This window comes from Carcharhinus amblyrhynchos, chromosome 10, assembly GCF_965287045.1.
Source record: "Carcharhinus amblyrhynchos chromosome 10, sCarAmb.v2.hapA, whole genome shotgun sequence".
Taxonomy (NCBI): Eukaryota; Metazoa; Chordata; class Chondrichthyes; order Carcharhiniformes; family Carcharhinidae; genus Carcharhinus; species Carcharhinus amblyrhynchos.
In genome coordinates, this window is record NC_137333.1 from 109,131,414 (window position 1) to 109,154,537 (window position 23,124).

General features: G+C 49.4%; 1 protein-coding gene across 1 annotated transcript in view; it reads right to left on the bottom strand.

Moving 5' to 3' along the window:
- The window catches only part of LOC145349279 (protocadherin-16-like), a 330,993-nt gene that overhangs the window by 57,812 nt on the left and 250,057 nt on the right, over positions 1 to 23,124 (bottom strand). Inside the window, exons 8-11 of the mRNA XM_080197793.1 lie at positions 12,968 to 13,064; positions 10,409 to 10,566; positions 2,287 to 3,130; positions 430 to 669 (exon numbers count right to left, since the gene is read on the bottom strand). Coding sequence (XP_080053919.1) covers positions 430 to 669; positions 2,287 to 3,130; positions 10,409 to 10,566; positions 12,968 to 13,064 — 1,339 coding nt within the window. The remainder of the gene's footprint in view (positions 1 to 429; positions 670 to 2,286; positions 3,131 to 10,408; positions 10,567 to 12,967; positions 13,065 to 23,124) is intronic.

The window sequence follows — 23,124 nt, forward strand, 5'->3', positions numbered from 1 at the left end:
CCCTATCACTGACTCTCCCCCCCATTCCCCCTCTCACACCCCCATGTACACTCTCCCCTATCACTGACTCTCCCCCCATTCCCCCTCCCACACCCCCATGTACACTCTCCCCTATCACTGACTCTCCCCCCCCATTCCCCCTCCCACACCCCCATGTACACTCTCCCCTATCACTGACTCTCCCCCCATTCCCCCTCCCACACTGCATGTCCGTGCTCCTGTATTGCTGCAATCTGCTGACTGCAGTTGACAGAATGAACCAGGATTCTCCCCCTGGGTAGTTGCACCAAGATTTGTACGTTCTGTGTTTTACCTTCATTGGCTGTGCTTGGAGTGAGTCAGCTGGTCACTAACCCACTTGCCACTCTCAAACCTCTGGCCCTGTCAATACAGCCCCTACTGACTTGGTGATCATGAGTGACTTGTTACCTTGGTCCCGGTCAGTGGCTTGGACCTGTATAACCTGTGTGCCAACAGACTGATTCTCCAAGATACTGGCTTCATACAGTGACTGTCCAAACACCGGCACCTCATCATTCATATCAATCAGCTGAATGTGAAGTAGCTGAACAGCTGACCGTTGGAACGTTCCGTGATCGCTAGCCTCAATTGTCAGATTAATCCAGCTCTGCTCTTCACAATCCAGCTTCTTCACAATGGACAAGGCCCCTGTAATCAGAGGGGAGAGGTCTGAGTCACTCAGTAATCCGGGTTTACAAAATCCATTCATCCCAACAAATAACTGCAGGGCTCTGAAAAGACCCAGCATCAGTGATTAAATCAACACAGGGACAATGGGGTGCAGGGCTCAACTGAGTAATGGGGTCACAGGGATAATTGGGTATACATTAGGAGGTAATTGGTGGTAAGTGAGGTTCAGTAGTCAGATGTGGGGCGCCGAGAATGGGGCAGTGAGGACAGGGCGATGAGGATGGGACATTGAGGATGGGGCGATGAGGACGGGGCGATGAGGACGGGGCGATGAGGACGGGGCATTGAGGACGGGGCGATGAGGATGGGGCGATGAGGACGGGGCATTGAGGATGGGGCATTGAGGATGGGGCGATGAGGATGGGGCGATGAGGATGGGGCATTGAGGCCGGGTTGATGAGGACGGGGGCATTGAGGATGGGGCGATGAGGACGGGGCGATGAGGACGGGGCGATGAGGACGGGGCGATGAGGACGGGGCATTGAGGACGGGGCATTGAGGACGGGGCATTGAGGACGGGGCGATGAGGATGGGGCGATGAGGCCGGGTTGATGAGGACGGGGGCATTGAGGATGGGGCAATGAAGTTGAGGCATTGAGGATGGGGTAATGAGGTTGAGGCATTGAGGATGGGGCGATGAGGTTGGGGCGATGAAGATGGCGCATTGAGGATGGGGCGATGAGGATGGGGCGATGAGGTTGAGGCATTGAGGATGGGGCATTGAGGATGGGGCATTGAGGATGGGGCGATGAGGTTTGAGGCATTGAGGATGGGGCGATGAGGATGGGGCATTGAGGATGGGGCGATGAGGATGGGGCATTGAGGATGGGGCGATGAGGTTTGAGGCATTGAGGATGGGGCGATGAGGATGGGGCATTGAGGATGGGGCGATGAGGATGGGGCATTGAGGATGGGGCGATGAGGATGGGGCATTTAGGATGGGGCGATGAGGATGGGGCATTTAGGATGGGGCAATGAGGATGGGGCGATGAGGATGGGGCGATGAGGATGGGGCATTGAGGATGGGGCGATGAGGATGGGGCGATGAGGATGGGGCGATGAGGATGGGGCGATGAGGATGGGGCGATGAGGTTGAGGCATTGAGGATGGGGCATTGAGGATGGGGCGATGAGGTTGGGGCATTGAGGATGGGGCGATGAGGATGGGGCGATGAGGATGGGGCGATGAGGATGGGGCGATGAGGTTGAGGCATTGAGGATGGGGCGATGAGGTTGGGGCAATGAGGATGGGGTGATGAGGATGGGGCGATGAGGATGGGGCGATGAGGTTGAGGCATTGAGGATGGGGCGATGAGGTTGGGGCGATGAGGATGGGGCGATGAGGTTGGGGCGATGAGAATGGGGCGATGAGAATGGGGCGATGAGGATGGGGCATTGAGGATGGGGCATTGAGGATGGGGCGATGAGGTTTGAGGCATTGAGGATGGGGCGATGAGGATGGGGCATTGAGGATGGGGCATTTAGGATGGGGCGATGAGGATGGGGCATTTAGGATGGGGCAATGAGGATGGGGCGATGAGGTTTGAGGCATTTAGGATGGGGCGATGCCACTTACCTGTGTCTGGGTGCAAACGGACCTTGTTTCCTCCAAAACTGGATTTTATGCGGTAACTGAGTCGGCCATTCTCTCCCAAATCCACATCCTGGGCAACAACATAGGAGATAATTGTGCCAATGGGCTGGTTCTCCATCAGACTCAGTACTGGGGGGGACAGGAAACGGGGGCTGTTATCGTTTTCATCTGTCACAAAGACACGAACAGTCACTGCGGAGGATTTGCGTTGGGAAGTGTTAACGGCTTGGTCTGTCGCTTGTACCACAAGAAGGAAGAATGGGATGGCTTCGCGATCGATGACTGTCCCTGCTGTCAGCACCCCAGTTATTGGATCAATATGCAGGAAGGATCCTGGAGGGGTCTGCTGGAGGAGTGAGTACCGGACTTCACTATTGGGACCACTTCCATCTTTATCAACAGCATGGAAGGTGTAGAGAGAAACTCCAAGCTCCACATTCTCACTGATCACAACAGTGGTTGGGTCCTCAGCAAATTGGGGCGCGTACTCATTGCGATCCTCAATGTCGATTTCTACAATGCTCACAGTGCTTTGGGGAAAACCTGTGCTCAGGTCATCAACAGCAATCTCCAGCTGGTAATGTGAACCCAGTTCGTAATCCAGTTCCTGAGCCAGATAAATGTCACCCGTCAACCTGTTCACCAAAAATCGCCCATCCAGATCCGTTCCCCCGACGATTGTGTAGGTCACCTGACCATCCGTACGTCTCAGTACATCCTCAGAAGCAACTGAACCAATCACAGAGCCAGGTGCCAATCCCTCAATGGATCTGAATGTGAGTGTGGAACTGCCGGTCTGGGGCAGACCGCTGGGGGAACTCAGCACCTAAAGGGTTACACAAAACTGAGTTAAAAAATCATCTGGATGTATGGAAGTTGGATAAACACACCTGGGGGAGGGAGAGGATTACAATGATTTGCTGCTAAGGTGAGAGGAAGAGTGGGCAGAATGAGGGCTGGTTTCAGCTGGACTCTCAATAAAATGGGGACTGAAATCCCTGGTGAGGACAACTGGAAATTTACACAATTCAGACAGTAAAACAGGGAAATAAGAATAACAAATCCAAACTGCATTTCCCTTCTGTGAAGGAAACAAAACAGAAAGTTCTGCAAAACATTGGTCTTTATACAGCCAGAGTTACACTGAAATAGGTTTTTAAACCAAAGACTCTTTACAACAGCAATGATCAAATAAAATTTAAAACAGCCACTTATCAGGTCAGATGAGAAAAAGGGTTAAAGATGTCTTAAATCCCCCCTCCCCCGTACACAAGAGGAACCTGCTCTCCCCCCAGGCAGAGGGAACCTGCCCCCCCCCCACTCACATTCCTGCAGCCAGTGGGAAATGCCCGGATACGATGGTGACCCTGGGGGTGTCCTGTGTTCAGGTGGATTCTCTTTGTCAGGGCCAGTCCATTCTTAACCCCGGGAATGAGAATGAGCTGCAAGGCAGCAATGACACAGCCAGTGTTAGGGTTTAGTGTGAGGGGGGCGGAGTGTGGCAAGCTCAGGGTGGGGGGCAAGGCAAGGGAGCTGAGGAGGAGTGGGTGGTCAGGTCCGGGAGGGGGGAGGGGAAAGTGGGCAGGGCCTGCAGCAGGATGGGGAGACACAATGTTACTGATGGGGTCTTGGTTAAAGGATATAGAAACAAAAAGATTCACGTAACTAGATTTCAGAAAGCATTTTCAAAAATTTGGGTTAGATACAGAGTAAAACTCCCTCTACACTGTCCCCATCAAACACTCCCAGGACAGGTACAGCACGGGGTTAGATACAGAGTAAAGCTCCCTCTACACTGTCCCCCATCAAACACTCCCAGGACAGGTACAGCACGGGGTTAGATACAGAGTAAAGCTCCCTCTACACTGTCCCCCATCAAACACTCCCAGGACAGGTACAGCACGGGGTTAGATACAGAGTAAAACTCCCTCTACACTGTCCCCATCAAACACTCCCAGGGCAGGTACAGCACGGGGTTAGATACAGAGTAAAGCTCCCTCTACACTGTCCCCCCATCAAACACTCCCAGGACAGGTACAGCACGGGGTTAGATACAGAGTAAAGCTCCCTCTACACTGTCCCCCATCAAACACTCCCAGGACAGGTACAGCACGGGGTTAGATACAGAGTAAAGCTCCCTCTACACTGTCCCCCCATCAAACACTCCCAGGACAGGTACAGCACGGGGTTAGATACAGAGTAAAGCTCCCTCTACACTGTCCCCATCAAACACTCCCAGGACAGGTACAGCACGGGGTTAGATACAGAGTAAAGCTCCCTCTACACTGTCCCCATCAAACACTCCCAGGACAGGTACAGCACGGGGTTAGATACAGAGTAAAGCTCCCTCTACACTGTCCCCCCATCAAACACTCCCAGGACAGGTACAGCACGGGGTTAGATACAGAGTAAAGCTCGCTCTACACTGTCCCCATCAAACACTCCCAGGACAGGTACAGCACGGGGTTAGATACAGAGTAAAGCTCCCTCTACACTGTCCCCATCAAACACTCCCAGGACAGGTACAGCACGGGGTTAGATACGGAGTAAAGCTCCCTCTACACTGTCCCCATCAAACACTCCCAGGACAGGTACAGCACGGGGTTAGATACAGAGTAAAGCTCCCTCTACACTGTCCCCCCATCAAACACTCCCAGGACAGGTACAGCACGGGGTTAGATACAGAGTAAAGCTCGCTCTACACTGTCCCCATCAAACACTCCCAGGACAGGTACAGCACGGGGTTAGATACAGAGTAAAGCTCCCTCTACACTGTCCCCATCAAACACTCCCAGGACAGGTACAGCACGGGGTTAGATACGGAGTAAAGCTCCCTCTACACTGTCCCCATCAAACACTCCCAGGACAGGTACAGCACGGGGTTAGATACAGAGTAAAGCTCCCTCTACACTGTCCCCATCAATTGTTCCATTGTTTGCTGGAGCAGACGAGTGAAGGAGCAGAGAGAGAGCTAAGATTTTACCTGTTAAAAACCAGTTTAAAATAAGTTTAAAGCACTTTGTTCTTTGTAGAACTGTTTAAAGCATTTATTTATTGTATTTACTGCTTTAAGAATTCTGAGGGAGTGGTTAGCAGGCAGTTGTGGTCCATCAGCTTTAAATCAGCGCCAGGTTTAAAAGGAGGCCTGGTGTAGACAGCGGGCAGTGTCTGAGCGGGCAGCGGAGTGAGAGGGAAGCAGAGTGAGCTAATAGGGCTTAATATCAAAAAGGGCTGGAAGGAAAAAAGGCCAGGTGAGTTCGTTTGAAAAACAAAAAAAAACAAAAAAAAAAATTTTTTCAAAACTACTACAGTAAATAATGGAGGGGCATGTGATGTGTGGTTTCTGTATGATGTGGGAACTGGTGGACCCCAGGGTCCTCCCCAGTGACCATGTCTGCAGTAAGTGCAGGTTGCTGGAGGAGCTCCAGCTCAAGGTGGATGAGCTGGCCTCTGAGCTACAGACACTGAGGCTCATCAAGGGGAGAGAGGGTGCCATTGTCAATGGGGTGCAAGTGACATCCACCCCCCCTAGACTGGCTAACTCTAAGGGTCAGGGACAAAAGGGGGCTGCTGGGAGGAGGAAGGGGGGTGAGGAGCAGAGGCCTCAGCCTCTTAATCTGCATAACAGGTTTGAGGTTCTTGCTTCCAGTCTGGATGAGAACGAGGCAGGTGAGGTTGGTGAGCAAACTGCACACGGTACAGTGATGCAGCAGGACATAGGCAAAGAGAAGGGGAAAAGGAACGTAGTAGTGATTGGGGATAGTGGGGTGAAGGGTATTGACACTGTCCTTTGTCACAATGACAAAGTGCACAGAAGGGTGTGTTGTCTGCCTGGTGCTCGGGTACAGGATGTCGCAGCTGGGCTGCAGAGGAACCTGGAGTGGGAGGGTGAGAATCCGGTCGTTGTGGTACATGTGGGTGCCGGCGACGTAGGCAAAATGCAGACTGAGGATCTGGGGAGGGAGTATGAAAAGCTGGGAATGGAATTAAAAAGTAGAACCGACAAGGTGGTGATCTCTGGGCTACTGCCTGAACCGTGTGCAGACGGGCGTAGGGTTGACAGGATTAAGGATGTGAATGGGTGGCTCAGAGATTGGTGTGGGAGGAATGGGTTTGAATTTATGGGGCATTGGCACCAGTATTGGGGTAGGTGGGACCTGTTCGGGAGGGATGGGGTTGGTCTGAACCGTGCTGGGACCAGAGTGCTGGTGAATCGAGTAAAGAGGACTGTAGACAGGGCTTTAAACTAATTAGGGGGGGGGAGGGTGTGAGGGTAGGTGACATTACGAGGTCTAAAGTTAAGGAGAGTGTACATGTAAGGGAAGAGGCCGAGGATGTCCCAATAATAGAGGGAGTAGGGGGCGTGAGTATAGTTGGTGGCGTTACGGCAAATAGGGTCCAGGTGAAGGCTGGGATGAAGGCACTTTATCTGAATGCACGAAGCATTCGGAATAAAGTGGATGAGCTGGTGGTGCAGATCGACACAAATGGATACGATCTGGTGGCCATTACAGACGTGGCTGCAAGGTGACAGGGACTGGGAGCTGAATGTACAGGGCTATCAAGTGTTTAGGAAGGATAGGCAGGAGGGAAAAGGGGGGGGCGTAGCTCTACTGATTAAGGATAGCATCACGGTGGTAGCAAGGGATGATATTGGAGCCAAGGAGCAGAGGGTGGAATCGTTGTGGGTGGAGATTAGGAACAGCAAAGGGAGGAAGACGCTGGTGGGTGTTGTCTATAGGCCCCCGAATAATGATCTGGAGGTGGGGCGGGCTGTTAACGCGCAAATAAGTGCGGCGTGCAGGAATGGGACGGCCGTAGTTATGGGAGATTTCAATCTGCATATTGATTGGTCGACCCATGTTGGACGTGGGGGGCTCGAGGAAGAGTTCTTGGAATGCTGCCGGGATAGTTTCCTCGAACAGTGTGTGTTGGAGCCGACGAGGGAGCGAGCTATCTTGGATCTGGTGCTATGTAATGAGGCGGGTAGAATTAGGGACCTTGCGGTGAAGGATCCTCTTGGAGAGAGTGATCATTGTATGGTGGAGTTTCTGGTGCAGATGGAGGAGGAGAAAGTGGGTTCCCGGACACGCGTCCTTTGTTTGAATAGAGGGGAGTATGGTAGGATGAGAGAAGAATTGGTGAATGTGGACTGGGGGAATGTGTTGGAGGGAGGGTCTGTTGAGGAGCAGTGGAGGATCTTTAAGGAGATCTTTCTTGGTGCTCAACGGAAATTTATTCCAATGGTCAAAAAGGATAGTAGGAGGAGAGGTAATAAGCCGTGGATAACAAAGGAGGTGAAGGAAAGTGTTAAATTAAAAGCGGAGGAATTTAGAGTAGCTAAGAGTAGTGGGCGAGAAGAGGATTGGGAGAGGTTTAAATGTCAACAAAGATTGACAAAGAAGTTGATAAGGAAGGGTAGGAGAAACTATGAAGCTGGGCTAGCGCTTAATATAAAAAAGGATAGCAAGAGTTTTTATAAATATATAAAAAGGAAGAGGCTGGCTAGGGTGAACGTTGGTCCTTTAGAGGATGAGAAAGGGGACCTAGTGGTAGGGGATGGGGATATGGCTAAGGTCTTGAATAACTTTTTTGTGTCTGTCTTCACGGAGGAGGACGTGAATAATTTGCCGGGTGTTAGCGATGGAAAGGTGGTAGGACTGGAGGGTCTTAATGACATTACTGTTACTAGAGAGGCGGTGCTCGACAGACTGGAGGGGCTGATTGTGGACAAGTCCCCAGGACCGGATGGAATGCATCCGAGGGTTCTGAAAGAAATGGCGGAGGTGATAGTGGATGCCTTGGTGGTTATTTTCCAGACGTCGCTGGATTCCGGGGAAGTGCCGGAAGATTGGAAAACGGCTAATGTTACGCCGTTGTTTAAGAAGGGTGCCAGGCAAAAGGCGGGGAATTATAGGCCGGTTAGTTTAACGTCTGTGGTAGGTAAAATGTTAGAATCCGTCATTAAGGAGGAAATTGCGAGGCATCTTGAAGGGAATTGCTTGATAGAGCAGACGCAGCACGGTTTCATTAAAGGGAAGTCGTGTCTGACAAATTTACTGGAGTTCTATGAGGATGTGTCTAGGGCGGTGGATAGAGGAGAGCCGGTGGATGTGGTCTTTCTAGATTTTCAGAAGGCGTTTGACAAAGTGCCTCACAAGAGGTTATTGCAGAAGGTCGAGGGACATGGAGTTGGGGGTAGGGTGTTAGCGTGGATAGAGGATTGGTTGTCAAATAGGAGGCAGAGAGTGGGGGTCAATGGGTGCTATTCGGATTGGCGGATGGTGACTAGTGGGGTGCCCCAGGGGTCGGTGCTGGGGCCTCAGCTTTTTACCATTTATATAGATGATCTGGAGGAGGGAACCGAGTGCAGGGTGTCGAAATTTGCTGATGACACCAAGATTGGGGGAACGGCAAATTGTGCGGAGGGTGTGGAGAGTCTGCAGAAGGATCTAGATAGGCTGGGCGAATGGGCCAGGAAATGGCAAATGGAATTTAATGTTGGCAAGTGTGAGGTGGTCCACTTTGGTAGGAAGAATGGTAGGAAGGACTATTACTTACGAGGCGAAAAACTGCAGCAGGCGACGGTGCAGAGGGACCTCGGGGTCCTTGTGCATAAGTCGCAAAAACCCAGCTTGCAGGTGCAGCAGGTGGTCAGGAAGGCGAATGGGATGCTGGCCTTCATAGCGAGGGGGATTGAATATAAAAGTAGGGAGGTCTTGCTGCAGCTGTATAGGGCATTGGTGAGGCCGCAACTGGAGTACTGTGTGCAGTTTTGGGCGCCGCACCTGCGCAAAGATATTTTGGCCTTGGAGGGAGTGCAGAGGAGGTTTACTAGGCTGATACCAGAGTTGAGGAGGTTGAGCTATGAGGAGAGGCTGAATAAACTGGGCTTGTACTCGTTAGAGTTTAGAAGAATGAGAGGAGATCTCATTGAGACGTATAAGATGATGAATGGGATGGATAGGATAGAGGTGGAAAGACTCTTCCCGCTCAAAAAAGACAATAGGACTAGGGGGCACAGCCTCAAGATAAAGGGGGGGTGGTTTAGAACGGAGTTGAGGAGGAACTTCTTCACTCAAAGGGTGGTGAATCTCTGGAATTCTCTGCCCGTTGAAGTGGTGGAGGCTGCCTCGCTAAATATTTTTAAGACGCGGGTTGATGGGTTTTTGATAAGAGAGGGGATTAAGGGTTATGGGGAGAGGGCGGGAAAGTGGAACTGAGCAGCGACAGATCAGCCATGATCTTATTGAATGGGGGGGCAGGCTCGAAGGGCTGGATGGCCTACTCCTGCTCCTATTTCTTATGTTCTTATGTTCTTATGTTCTAAAGCTCCCTCTACACTGTCCCCCATCAAACACTCCCAGGACAGGTACAGCACGGGGTTAGATACAGAGTAAAGCTCCCTCTACACTGTCCCCCCATCAAACACTCCCAGGACAGGTACAGCACGGGGTTAGATACAGAGTAAAGCTCCCTCTACACTGTCCCCATCAAACACTCCCAGGACAGGTACAGCACGGGGTTAGATACAGAGTAAAGCTCCCTCTACACTGTCCTCATCAAACACTCCCAGGACAGGTACAGCACGGGGTTAGATACAGAGTAAAGCTCCCTCTACACTGTCCCCATCAAACACTCCCAGGACAGGTACAGCACGGGGTTAGATACAGAGTAAAGTTCCCTCTACACTGTCCCCATCAAACACTCCCAGGACAGGTACAGCATGGGGTTAGATACAGAGTAAAGCTCCCTCTGCACTGTCCCCCCATCAAACACTCCCAGGACAGGTACAGCATCTCTTATCCACTGCTATCTTTTTTCTTCCACTGGCCTCTATCTTTCTTCCAGTCTGACGAAGGATCATCTCAGCCTGGACTGTGTCTTTCTGCAAAGATGTTGCCAGACCTGCCGAGTACTTTTCCTCCGGCAGAGTTCCCAGAATTCAGCAAATGTCATTCTGTGGCCAAGCGCCTGGACAATGTCAATCAGATTTCCTTGAAACTGATTGGTCAATGAAACCTCTTGTCCTATCAGGTCCCAGTATTACTGGTTAAGCCCCTGTAAATAATTGACAATTCTCTTTGTGGGAATGTTCATTTACCTGAACACGAAGTGGAAGAGCTGTGGTTCGGGAAGGCAGGCCCCGGTCACTGGCCAGTACTGTTAATTCATACTCGTGTCTCTCCAGCCTGTGCAGCACTGTGGCTGTCCTGAGTGTCCCAGTGCCAGGATGTAAAGCAAATCGCTGACTCCAGCTTCCTAGAGAGAGAAAGAGATACGGAGGTTGTGTAATTGTGTCGGCTGAATGAAGCAAACTGCCAACCTGCTTCCCATAAATGATAAAGAGAAGATTGCAATTCCTCAATGGCAACAGTGAAACACTAGGAGGCCATTCAGCCCCTCCACTCTGCCCTTCCATTCAATTACGTTACGGCTGACTCGTATCTTCACTCTGTCCGCTCCATGGCTCTGTGACAATTATTATCACAATGGAGTCTATTGCTGTCCTTCAGTGCTGGAACCGCCTGGGAAGGGTCGATGGGGAAAAGATCCAAAGCATCTTCTCAGGATGACATCCGTATCCTGGAGGCTGACAACAGTTCACTGATTGGTTCACAAGGGTTTCCAACTGTCACTTCTGAAGACCTTGCTCTGGAATCTTTCCCCAAACAACGTCGACAGTTGGATCCAATCTGTTGGGATTGACCTCTCCAACCTCTACTCGGAATGCACCCCCCCCACACATCTTCCACTCGTCAGGTAGGTTCAGGCTCTCCGACACTCAGCTGTCTCCATAGAGCAGCTTCACAGGGTCAGAGTAAAACTGACCTTTAGATCTCCTTGGGGTTCCCATAAGCCCACGCTATTTGGAATTGATATTTTGCAGCCCTGTTTTGTAACTTGGAGCCTCTGTTCCTTGTTCTTAACAAGATCTCTCCCAAATTCCTGCTCTTGTTCCTGGATTAAGAATCTTTATTTCAGATCTGCAGTTTCTCCTCTCAGTATTTTGTTGACAACTTGGTATTGCCTTTGAGATCCAGAATTCACTCAACATTTACCCCTACTTTAACCCTTACTTTAACTCCTCTAAGATTCAAAGATTTATTTGTCTGCTACAATGCCCAGCTAGACGGAGACTTAAGCAGCCTCCTTCACCTGAAGCCCTTCACCAAATGAATGTCAAACTGCTTCCTGTTCCTCCGTACGGCAATAGCTGAGTTTGCTTCCCTCGTACGGGAGAGTCTGGGACCAGAAGGCATCATCTCAGGGTGAGGGGGTCTCCCATTGAAGAATTTCTTCTCTCAGACAGTAGTGAATCTATGGAGTTCTTTACTGCAGAGGACAGTGGAGACTGGGTGGTTCACTATGTCCAAGGCTGAGACAGGCAGATTTTTAATCAGTAATGGAATGGAAGGTTATGGGGATAAGGCGGGAAAGTGGAGTTGAGGATTATCACACCAGACCAGTCGTGATTTCATTGAATGGGCTAGCAGACTCGATGGACCGATTGGCTTCCATCTGTTCCTACAGGAGCAGAAATGTCTTGCTGCATTTACATAAGGCCTTGGTGAGACCACACCGAGAATATTGTGTGGCATTTCCATCCCTGTATCTGAAGAAGGATGTTCTTGCTCTGAAGGGAGTACAGGGAAGGTTTACCAGGCTGGTTCCTGGCATTGCAGGACTGCTATATGAGGAGAGATTGCGTTCACTGTAGAGGAATGAGGGGGGAATCTCGTAGCAACCTGGATGCAAGAAGGATATTCCCGATGGTGGGTGATCCAGAACCAGGGGTCATAGTCTAAGGATATGGGTTACGATATCCCCCTTCCCCCTGGGGCCCATGGGGAATCATGGATTGAGCTCCCCATGGGATTCACTGAGTATGAGTTCCCCTGGTAACAGGCAGTGACCTGCCCGTGAGGAACTCATTACCTGAGCATTTATAAGGCAGGCCAGGACTGGGCCTGCTGGACAGTAGTCCCAGGCAGGGATCAGCGTGTGTACACCACAATAATGGGTTTACTTTGCATTCTGTAATAAACCACATACCTTTCCGGTTGGACTTCCTGAATTATTATACGGACAAACTATTTAGGACTGAGGTGAGGAGAAATTTCTTCACCCAGAGGGTGGGGAATGTGTGGAATTCACTCCCACAGAAAGTAGTTGAGGCCAAAACATTGTCTGATTCCAAGAAGAAATTAGCTCTTTGAGGCCAAAAGGATTGAGGGATATGGGGTGGGGTGGGGAAGGAGGGATCAGGGTGTGAATTTGATGATCAGCCATGATTGTGACGAATGGCAGAGCAGGCTCGAAGGGCCGAATGGTCTCCTCTGCTTCTAGTTTCTATGTCTTAAGATATTAAAATGCAGGCATCCTTTAAAGTGAAACTAAAACAGCAGGTTTTTTTCACAGTAAGCTGTAGGAATATAAATTATCCACAACATCCACAAATACAATCACTGCCGCCAGTTTCTAACAGTGTCATCAGGTTTTAGCCATTTCTGAACCAGCACTCCAATTTCCCCAGCTCCGTCACACATTCTCACCATTTAGATAAAGCTCTGATTAATCCTCTTGTTAATAACCTCACACTTTCCAGCATTAAACTCCATCTGCCACATTTACCTTTCAGACTCCATTCACCCAATCTTACCTGAGAGAGAGTAAACGACAGTACCGTTCTCCCCCTCGTCTGGATCTGTCGCCTGGAACGTTGCCACCAGAGTTCCTGCCAGATTTCCTTCAAAAACCTGCAGAGGGAAAAATGAGATTGAGAAAATTTGTAATCAGCACCCAGACTCTCGCCCAGATCACATTACACTCTTTATCATATATGAACCAGGAGTAGGGGCAGGCCATTCAGCCCCTCAATCCTGCTCCGTCATTCAACATGATGATGACTGATCGCATAGAAACATAGGGTCTGGTGTCCGTTATCATGCTGATTCTAATCTGAACTAATGCACTGCCTTGAGGTTTATGGTCCTTTGGGGTTTGCTGAGGGGAGCTGGATTTAGAACACAGAACATAGAATATAGAACATTCCAGCGCAGTACAGGCCCTTCGGCCCTCAATGTTGCACCGACCAGTGGAACCAATCTAATGACCCTCTAACCTAAACTATTCCAATGTTATCCATATGCCTATCCACTGACCATTTGAACACCCTTAAAGTTGGTGAGTCCACAACTGCTGCAGGCAGGGCATTCCATGCCCTTACTACCCTCTGACTAAAGAACCTACCTCTGACATCCGCCCTATAATTACCACCCCTTAATTTAAAGCTATGTCCCCTCCTGTTAGCCATCACTATCCGAGGTAAAAGGCTCTCACTGTCCACCCTATCCAATCCTCTGATCATCTTGTATGCCTCGATCAGGTCACCTCGTAACCTTCTTCTCTCTAATGAAAATAACGTCAAGTCCCTCGGCATTTCCTCATAAGACCTTCCCACCATACCAGGCAACATCCTGGTAAACCTCCTCTGCACCCTTTCCAATGCCTCCACATCTTTCTTATAATGCGGCGACCAGAACTGTACGCAATACTCCAAGTGCGGCCACACCAGAGTTTTGTACAGTTGTAACATGATCTCACGGCTCCGAAATTCAATCCCTTTACCAATAAAAGCTAACACACCGTATGCCTTCTTAACAACCTTATAAACCTGGGTGCCAACTTTCAGGGAGCTATGCACATGTACCCCGAGGTCTCTCTGCTCGTCAACACTACTAAGAGTCCTTCCATTAGCCCTATATTCTGTACTCCTGTTACTCTTACCAAAGTGAATCACCTCACACTTTTCCGCATTAAACTCCATTTGCCACCTCTCAGCCCAGCTCTGCAGCTTATCTATGTCCCTCTGCAAACTGTAACATCCATCGTCACTGTCTACAACTCCTCCGACTTTGGTGTCATCAGCAAATTTACTAACCCATCCTTCTACACCCTCATCTAGGTCATTTATAAAAATGACAAACAGCAATGGCCCCAAAACAGATCCCTGAGGTACACCACTTGTAACTGAACTCCAGGTTGAATATTTCCCATCAACCACCACCCTCTGTCTTCTATCAGCTAGCCAATTCCTGATCCAAACTGCTAAATCACCCTCAATCCCATGCATCTGCATTTTCTGCAGTAGCCTACCATGGGGAACCTTATCAAACGCTTTACTAAAATCCATATACACCACGTCAACTGCTTTACCCTGATCCACCTCTTTGGCAACTCCTCAATCCTATTAAATCCCATGTACTCATCCAGAAGTCTCTTAAAAGACCCTATCGAATTTGCCTCCACCACTACCAACGGCAGCCGATTCCACTCAGTCACCACCCTCTGAGTGAAAAACTTTCCCCTGACATCTCCTCTGTACTTGCTTCCCAGCACTTTAAACCTGTGTCCTCTCATAGCAACCATTTCAACCCTGGGAAATAGCCTCTGAGAATCCACCCTATCTATACCTCTCAACATTTTATGAACCTCTATCAGGTCCCCTCTCAATCTTCATCTCTCCAGGGAGAAGAGACCTAGTTCCCTCAACCTATCCTCATAAGGCATGCCTCCCAATCCAGGCAACATCCTTGTAAATCTCCTCTGCACCCTCTCAATAGCTTCCACATCCTTCCTGTAGTGAGGCGACCAGAACTGCGCACAGTACTCTAAGTGGGGTCTGATCAGGGTCTTATAAAGTTGCAGCATTACCTCCCAACTCCTAAACTCAATCCCTCGATTGATGAAGGCCAGTACACCATACACCTTCTTAACCACATCCTCTACCTGTGAGGCCGATTTGAGCGTCCTATGAACCCGGACCCCAAGATCCTTCTGATCCTCAACACTGCCAAGACTCCTACCCTTAATATTATATTCCATTATCCCATTTGACCTGCCAAAATGGATCACTACATATTTATCCGGGTTGAAGTCCATCTGCCACTTCTCCGCCCAGTCTTGCATCCTATCTATGTCTCGCTGCAACTTCTGACATCTCCCCACACTATCCACAACATCACCAACCTTTGTGGGATCATTTGGAGATGATTGACAGGTCAGATGGTGCCTGGGGGCAGTTTGTTCCTCAGAAGAGTCAGTTTTAGGTTTAGTTTCTCAGTTGCTTTCAGAAGCTTATGGAATAATCCAGGTAATTACAGGCCGGTGAGCCTTACTTCAGTGGTAGGGGAATTATTGGAGAGGATTCTTCAAGACAGGATTTATTCCCACTTGGAAATAAGTGGATGTATTAGTGAGAGGCAACATGGTTTTGTGAAGGGGAGGTCGTGACTCATGAACTTGGAGTGTTCAATTCTGGTCGCCACACTACCAGAAGGATGTGGAGGTTTTGGAGAGGGTACAGAAAAGATTAACCAGGATGTTGCCCCTGGTATGGAGGGCATTAGCTATGAGGAGAGGTTGGAGAAACTTGGTTTGTTCTCACTGGAACGACGGAGGTTGAGGTGAGACCTGATAGAAATCTACAAGATTATGAGGGGCACGGACAGAGTGGATAGTCAGAAGCTTTTTCCCAGGGTGGAAGAGTCAATTACTGGGGGCACAGGTTTAAGGTGCGAGGGGCAAGATTTAAAGGAGATGTACAAGGCAGATTTTTTACACAGAGGGCGGTGGGTGCCTGGAACTCACTGCCGGGGGAGGGAGTGGAAGCGGATACGGTAGTGATTTTTAAGGGGCGTCTTGATAAATACATGAATAGGATGGGAATAGAGGGATATGGTCCTGGGAAGGATAGGGGGTTTTAGTTCAGTCAGGCAGCATGGTCGGTGCAGGCTTGGAGGGGCCGAAGGGCCTGTTCCTGTGCTGGAATTTTCTTTGTTCTTTGTCTCTCTGTCTCGCTCTCTCTCCCCCTGAGTCTCTCTGTCTGTCTGTCTGTCCGGCTCTCTCTGTCTCTCTCTCTGTCTCTCTCTCTCTCTGTGTCTCTCTCTGTGTGTCTCTCTCTGTCTTTCTCTCTCTCTCTGTGTCTCTCTCTCTGTCTTTCTCTCTCTCTCTGTGTCTCTCTCTCTGTCTTTCTCTCTCTCTCTCTGTCTCTCTCTCAGTCTCTCTCTCTATCTCTCTCTCTATCTCTCTCTCTGTCTGTCTGTGTCTCTCTCTCTGTCTCTCTCTCTCTCTCTATCTCTCTCTCTGTCTGTCTCTCTCTCAGTCTCTCTCTCAGTCTCTCTCTCTGTCTCTCTCTCTGTCTCTCTGTGTCTCTCTCTCTGTCTCTCTCTCAGTCTCTCTCTCTGTCTCTCTCTCTGTCTGTCTGTGTCTCTCTCTCTGTCTCTCTCTCTCTCTGTCTCTCTCTCTGTCTGTCTCTCTCTCTCTGTCTCTCTCTCTCTCTTGCTCTCTCTCCAGAGATGTGCTGGAAGTTCCAGGGAATGAAGGGATACAAACGAATGGTCTAGTTGGAAGAATGGGCAGTGCAGGCTTGGAGGGCTGGAGGGCCTGTTTCCTGTGCTGTATTGTTCTTTGACTGGAACATCTCCGATTTAATCCAACATTCAAAGCACCAATCCACATTAGGCTCACTGTGATGCAAATTCAAATGTAAATTTAAGGTTGAGGTGAACTTCACAAAACACTGTGGAGTTTCTGGCCTGGGTCATCAGAGATTCCAGAGATGAGAGGTTTGTTTTACAAAGAGAGATTGGGCAGTTTAGGCCGATGTTCCCTGGAGTTTAGAAGAATGAGAGGTGATTTAATTGAGGTGTACAAGGTGATAATGGGGATGGATAAAATAGACATGGAGAGGGTGTTTCCTCTTGTAGGGCAATCTGGGACAAGAGGTCATAGTTTTAGGATAAGGGGTGACAGATTTAAAACAGAGATGAAGAGAAGTTACTTCCCTCAAAGGGTGGAATTCACTGCCCCAGAGCGCGGTGGATGCTGGGACTTGGAGTAAATTGAAGGAAAAGGTAAACAGATTTTTAGTGAGTCATGGGGTTGATGTTGAACAGGCAGGGAAGTGGAGTTGAGGCCAAAATGAGATCAGCCATGATCATATTGAATAGCAGGCTGGAGGGGCTGAATGGCCTCTTTCTGATACTAGTTCTGATGATTCTTATGAGGTTCTGGAACTTTGAAGCAATGGAACGTGAAGGAACAGGTTTGTGGGTTTGGAGTTAGAATTCATACTGTGCTCCTGTCAATAAAAACTCAATGACCAATAGTGACCTGGCTCAGCAAAGAACTGATCCAAATAATATTACTGACACATCAAAGTTTACAATGGGCAAGCGTTAAACAACTGAATGACTGCAACACTGGAAATTCTGAATCATCAGTAAGGAGACTGGAATTGCCAATGAGCACAGACGCTGGTTTAACAATGTTTGCTGGTGATACTACACAAGATTCCAGCGTTGGGAAAAAGGCAAGTGAACAGTTTACCAAGAACCATTCAAACTCCACGGAGAATCGGACAGAGAGAGTTCAGAAACCGTGCAAAAAGACTGAAGAACATAAGAACATAAGAAATAGGAGCAGGAGTAGGCCATCTAGCCCTTCGAGCCTGCCCCGCCATTCAATAAGATCATGGCTGATCTGTTGTGGCTCAGTTCCACATTCCCGCCCTCTCCCCATAACCCTTAATCCCCTCTCTTATCAAGAACCCATCAACCCGCTTCTTAAAAATATTTAGCGAGGCAGCCTCCACCACTTCAACGGGCAGAGAATTCCAGAGATTCACCACCCTTTGAGTGAAGAAGTTCCTCCTCAACTCCGTTCTAAACCGCCTCCCCTTTATCTTGAGGCTGTGCCCCCTAGTCCTACTGTCTTTTTTGAGCGGGAAGAGTCTCTCCACCTCTATCCTATCCATCCCATTCATCATCTTATACGTCTCAATGAGATCTCCCCTCATTCTTCTCAACTCTAACGAGTACAAGCCTAGTTTATTCAGCCTCTCCTCATAGCTCAATCCCCTCAACTCCGGTAACAGCCTAGTAAACCTCCTCTGCACTCCCTCCAGGGCCAAAATATCCTTGCGCAGGTGCGGCGCCCAAAACTGCACACAGTACTCCAGCTGTGGCCTCACCAATGCCCTATACAGCTGCAGCAAGACCTCCCTACTTTTATATTCAATCCCCCTCGCTATGAAGGCCAGCATCCCATTCGCCTTCCTGACCACCTGCTGCACCTGCAAGCTGGGTTTTTGCGACTCATGCACAAGGACCCCGAGGTCCCTCTGCACCGTCGCCTGCTGCAGTTTTTCGCCACGTAAGTAATAGTCCTTCCTACCATTCTTCCTACCAAAGTGGACCACCTCACACTTGCCAACATTAAATTCCATTTGCCATTTCCTGGCCCATTCGCCCAGCCTATCTAGATCCTTCTGCAGACTCTCCACACCCTCCGCACAATTTGCCTTTCCCCCAGTCTTGGTGTCATCAGCAAATTTCAACACCCTGCACTCGGTTCCCTCCTCCAGATCATCTATATAAATGGTAAATAGCTGAGGCCCCAGCACCGACCCCGGGGCACCCCACTAGTCACCATCCGCCAATCCGAATAGCACCCATTGACCCCCACTCTCTGCCTCCTATTTGACAACCAATCCTCTATCCACGCTAACACCCTACCCCCAACTCCATGCCCCCTGACCTTCTGCAATAACCTCTTGTGAGGTACCTTGTCAAACGCCTTCTGAAAATCCAGAAAGACCACATCCACCGGCTCTCCTCGATCCACTGCCCTAGACACATCCTCATAGAACTCCAGTAAATTTGTCAGACACGACTTCCCTTTAACGAAACCGTGCTGCGTCTGCTCTATCAAGCAATTCCCTTCAAGATGCCTCGCAATTTCCTCCTTAATGACGGATTCTAACATTTTACCTACCACAGACGTTAAACTAACCGGCCTATAATTCCCCGCATTTTGCCTGGCACCCTTCTTAAACAAGAATTCGGGTGATCTCTGAAACTTCAGAGAGATGAAGTGATTGACACAATTCAGAGTTAAAAAGAATGGGTTTGAAATGGGACTGGGAGAAACAGGGTCACAAACAGCTGAAAGAACTAACAAAACGAGAATCAGACTCTGAGTGAAAATAAGAAGCATCTGAACAACATTCTCCAAACAGAGAAAAGAGATTTTGACAAGTGATTAATGAAACGTTATTGCACAAAACTGACATTTTAACTGAGTGAAACTGAAATGTAAATTTCCCACATGTGGATTTGCAAAGTCAGCTTGAGAGTGGAAGCCGACACACGCAGGACACTAAGGTCAACTGCACGGTAGAATTAATCTCACACTCACACCCTCACACTATTTGACACACTTTTTGTGATTTTGAGCGGCACGGTGCCACAGCGGTTAGCACTGCTGCCTCACAGCACCAGGAAGCCAGTTTCAATTCTGGCCATGGGTCACTGTCTGTGCGGAGTTTGCACATTCTCCCCGTGTCTGCATGGGTTTTCTCCAGGTGCTCTGGTTTCCTCCCACAGTCTGAAAGATGTTTAGTTAAGTGACCCCGGTTTGACCCCGGAAGTAGTTGCGAGGGCACTCGGGTCAAGTTTTTTTTTCACCTTTAAAAGTTTACTCACCTTGGGGGGTCCGTCCTCATTGTTCCGTGGGAGCACTGAAGAGTGGCTGCGATTTGCGAGTGGAGAGCTTGTGGGTGAGTACAGCCACTTTTTCTTTCTTTTAAAAACTAACTTTGTTTTTAGTGAGTTTAGTGGGGTTTTTTTTTGCTTGATTTAAGTTTGACCCCGGTTTGACCCCGGAAGTAGTTGCGAGGGCACTCGGGTCAAGTTTTTTTTTCACCTACTATAAATTAGACTGGAGGGGATTCCCGATACTCTACACAGGTAGAGTATCCCAGCCCTCCCCCCTCCTCTAACCCAAAAAGAGAGAGAGGCTCTGACTGAGAGCAGGTAAGACTGCTTTTGTTTTTGTGTGTGCTGTCAGGGCTTTGGCTCACAGGGCCAAGAGATAAGGTAAGTTATAAGTTTTTTTTTAACTTTTTCCTCTGGGTTGCTATAAGGGGCAAGTATGAGTGTGAGCCCTGTATGTTGCTGCCAATGCAATATGTGGGAGGTCTTGGAGGCTCCTGGTCTGCCGGACATCCACACCTGTGCTCGGTGTGTGGAGTTGCAGGCCCTACGAAACCAGGTTAAGGAGCTGCAAATGCAGCTCGAGGACCTTCGGCTCATTCGGGAGAGTGAGGAGGTTATAGATAGGAGCTACCAGCAAGTAGTCACACCAGGGCAACGGGATGAGGGCACTTGGGTAACTATTAGGAAGGGGAAACCACGGGTGATGGAGAGCACACCGGTGGATGTCCCCCTTCAAAATAAATACTCTGGCCTGAGTACTACTAGGGGTGACAGCTCATCTGAGGGAGGAAGCGGTGGCCAGGTCTCTGGAGCTGAGCCAGTGAGTCAAAAAATCAAAAAAGAGAGCAGAAAGGTAGTGTTAATAGGGGACTCCACAGTGAGGGGGGCGGACAGGCGTTTTTGTGGATGTAGACGGGAGTCGCGGATGGTGGTTTGTCTCCCTGGAGCTGGGATTCGGGATGTCTCTGGGCGTGTCCCAGACATCCTGAAAGGGGAGGGTGAGGAACCAGAGGTTGTAGTGCATATAGGTACTACTGACGTAGGCAAGAGGGAGGCACTCGTGAAAAGGGACTATAGGGAACTGGGTAGGCAGCTGAGGAAGAGAAAAGCAAAGGTAGTAATCTCAGGATTGCTGCCTGTGCCACGGGAGAATGAGGGAAGAAATGAAATGAGGTGGAGGCTGAATGCGTGGCTGAGGGACTGGTGTCGAGGGCAGGGATTTCGGTTCCTAGATCACTGGGACCTCTTTAGGGGCAGGTGGGACCTGTACAGTAAGGATGGGTGGCACTTAAATCCCAGGGGGACTAATATCTTGGCGGGAAGACTGGCTAAGGCTACCGGGGGGACTTTAAACTAGAAAGGATGGGGGGAGGGAATTGTGATGGGGAAACTGGGACGGAGGAGGTTAGCTCCCAGGTAGGGGAGGACTGCAGGCAGTATGGGGGGGAGGTTAGACAGGGGGTGGAGAAGGGAAATGCCCAGACTGAGGGGGTGAAGTGTATATATTTTAATGCAAGGAGTGTAGTGAATAAAGTAGATGAGCTTAGGGCGTGGATTGCTGCTTGGGAATGTGATGTGGTGGCCATTACGGAGACTTGGATGTCTCGGGGACAGGACTGGGTACTTCAGGTGCCAGGCTTCAGATGCTTCAGGAAGGACAGGGAGGGTGGCAGAAGAGGTGGTGGAGTGGCACTGTTGATCAGGGACAGTGTCATGGCTGCAGAGAAGGAGGATGCCGTGGAGGGACTATCTACAGAGTCTCTGTGGGTGGAAGTTACAAACAGCAAAGGGTCAAAAACTTTGCTGGGTGTATTCTATAGGCCACCCAATAGTGACAGGGAAGTTGAAGTGCAGATAGGGAAACAGATTCTGGAGAGATGTATTAATAACAGAGTTGTCGTGATGGGAGATTTCAATTTCCCAAACATCGACTGGAATATCCCTAGGGTAAGGGGTTTGGATGGGGAGGAGTTTGTTAGGTGTGTTCAGGAAGGTTTCCTGACACAGTATGTGGATGAGCCTACGAGGGGAGAGGCTGTACTTGACCTGGTACTGGCGAATGAACCAGGACAGGTGATGGATCCCTCGGTAGGAGAGCATCTTGGGAATGGTGACCATAATTCTATCTCCTTCACAATTGCATTGGAACGAGATAGGATCAGGCAGGCTAGGAAGGTGTTTGTCTGGAGTAAGGGGAAATACGAAGAAGTCAGGAAGTTACTTGGACAAATAAACTGGAAGGAGGCGTTCTTAGGGAAAAGTACCGAAGGAAGGTGGCGGATATTCAAGGAATGTGTGTCTGGAGCTCTGAATGACAACGTTCCGATGAGACAAGGGGGTTTTGGTAGGTCGAGGGAACCATGGTGCATGAAGGCTGTGTTGAACCTAGTCAGGAGGAAAGGGAAGGTGTACAAAAGGTTCAGGGAACTCGGAGAGGTTAAGGATCTTGAGGAGTATAAGGACTGTAGAAAGGAGCTTAAAAGGGAAATTAGGAGAGCCAGAAGGGGTCATGAGAAGACCTTGGCGGGTAAGATTAAGGAGAATCCCAAGGCCTTTTATAAATATGTGAAAGGTAAAAGGATGAGAAGAGAAGGGATAGGACCTATAAAAGGTGAAGGGGGAAAGGTCTGTCTGGAACCAGAAGAAATGGCAGAGGTGCTTAATGAGTACTTTGCCTCAGTATTCACGGTGGAAACTGATCTGGGAGATTTTGCCACAGATTTGCAGCAGATGGAAAAGATTGAGTTTGTGGATATTAAGGTGGAGGATGTGTTAGAACTTTTGAATTCTATCAAGATAGATAAGTCGCCGGGACCAGATGGGATATACCCCAGGATACTGTGGGAGGCGAGGGAAGTGATTGCAGAGCCCCTGGCGATGATCTTTGCGTCGTCAATGGAGACGGGAGAGGTTCCGGAAGATTGGAGGATTGCGGATGTAGTCCCTATTTTCAAGAAAGGGAACAGAGATAGCCCGGGAAATTACCGACCGGTGAGTCTGACCTCAGTGGTTGGTAAGCCGATGGAAAGGCTTCTGAGGGACAAGATTTACGACCATTTGGAGAGGTTTGACATGATCAGGAATAGTCAGCATGGATTTGTCAAGGGCAGGTCGTGCCTTACGAGCCTAGTTGAGTTCTTCGATAATGTGACTGAACACATTGACGAAGGAAGTGCCGTGGACGTGGTGTACATGGACTTCAGCAAGGCGTTTGATAAGGTCCCCCATGCAAGACTTCTTGAGAAGGTGAGAGGGCATG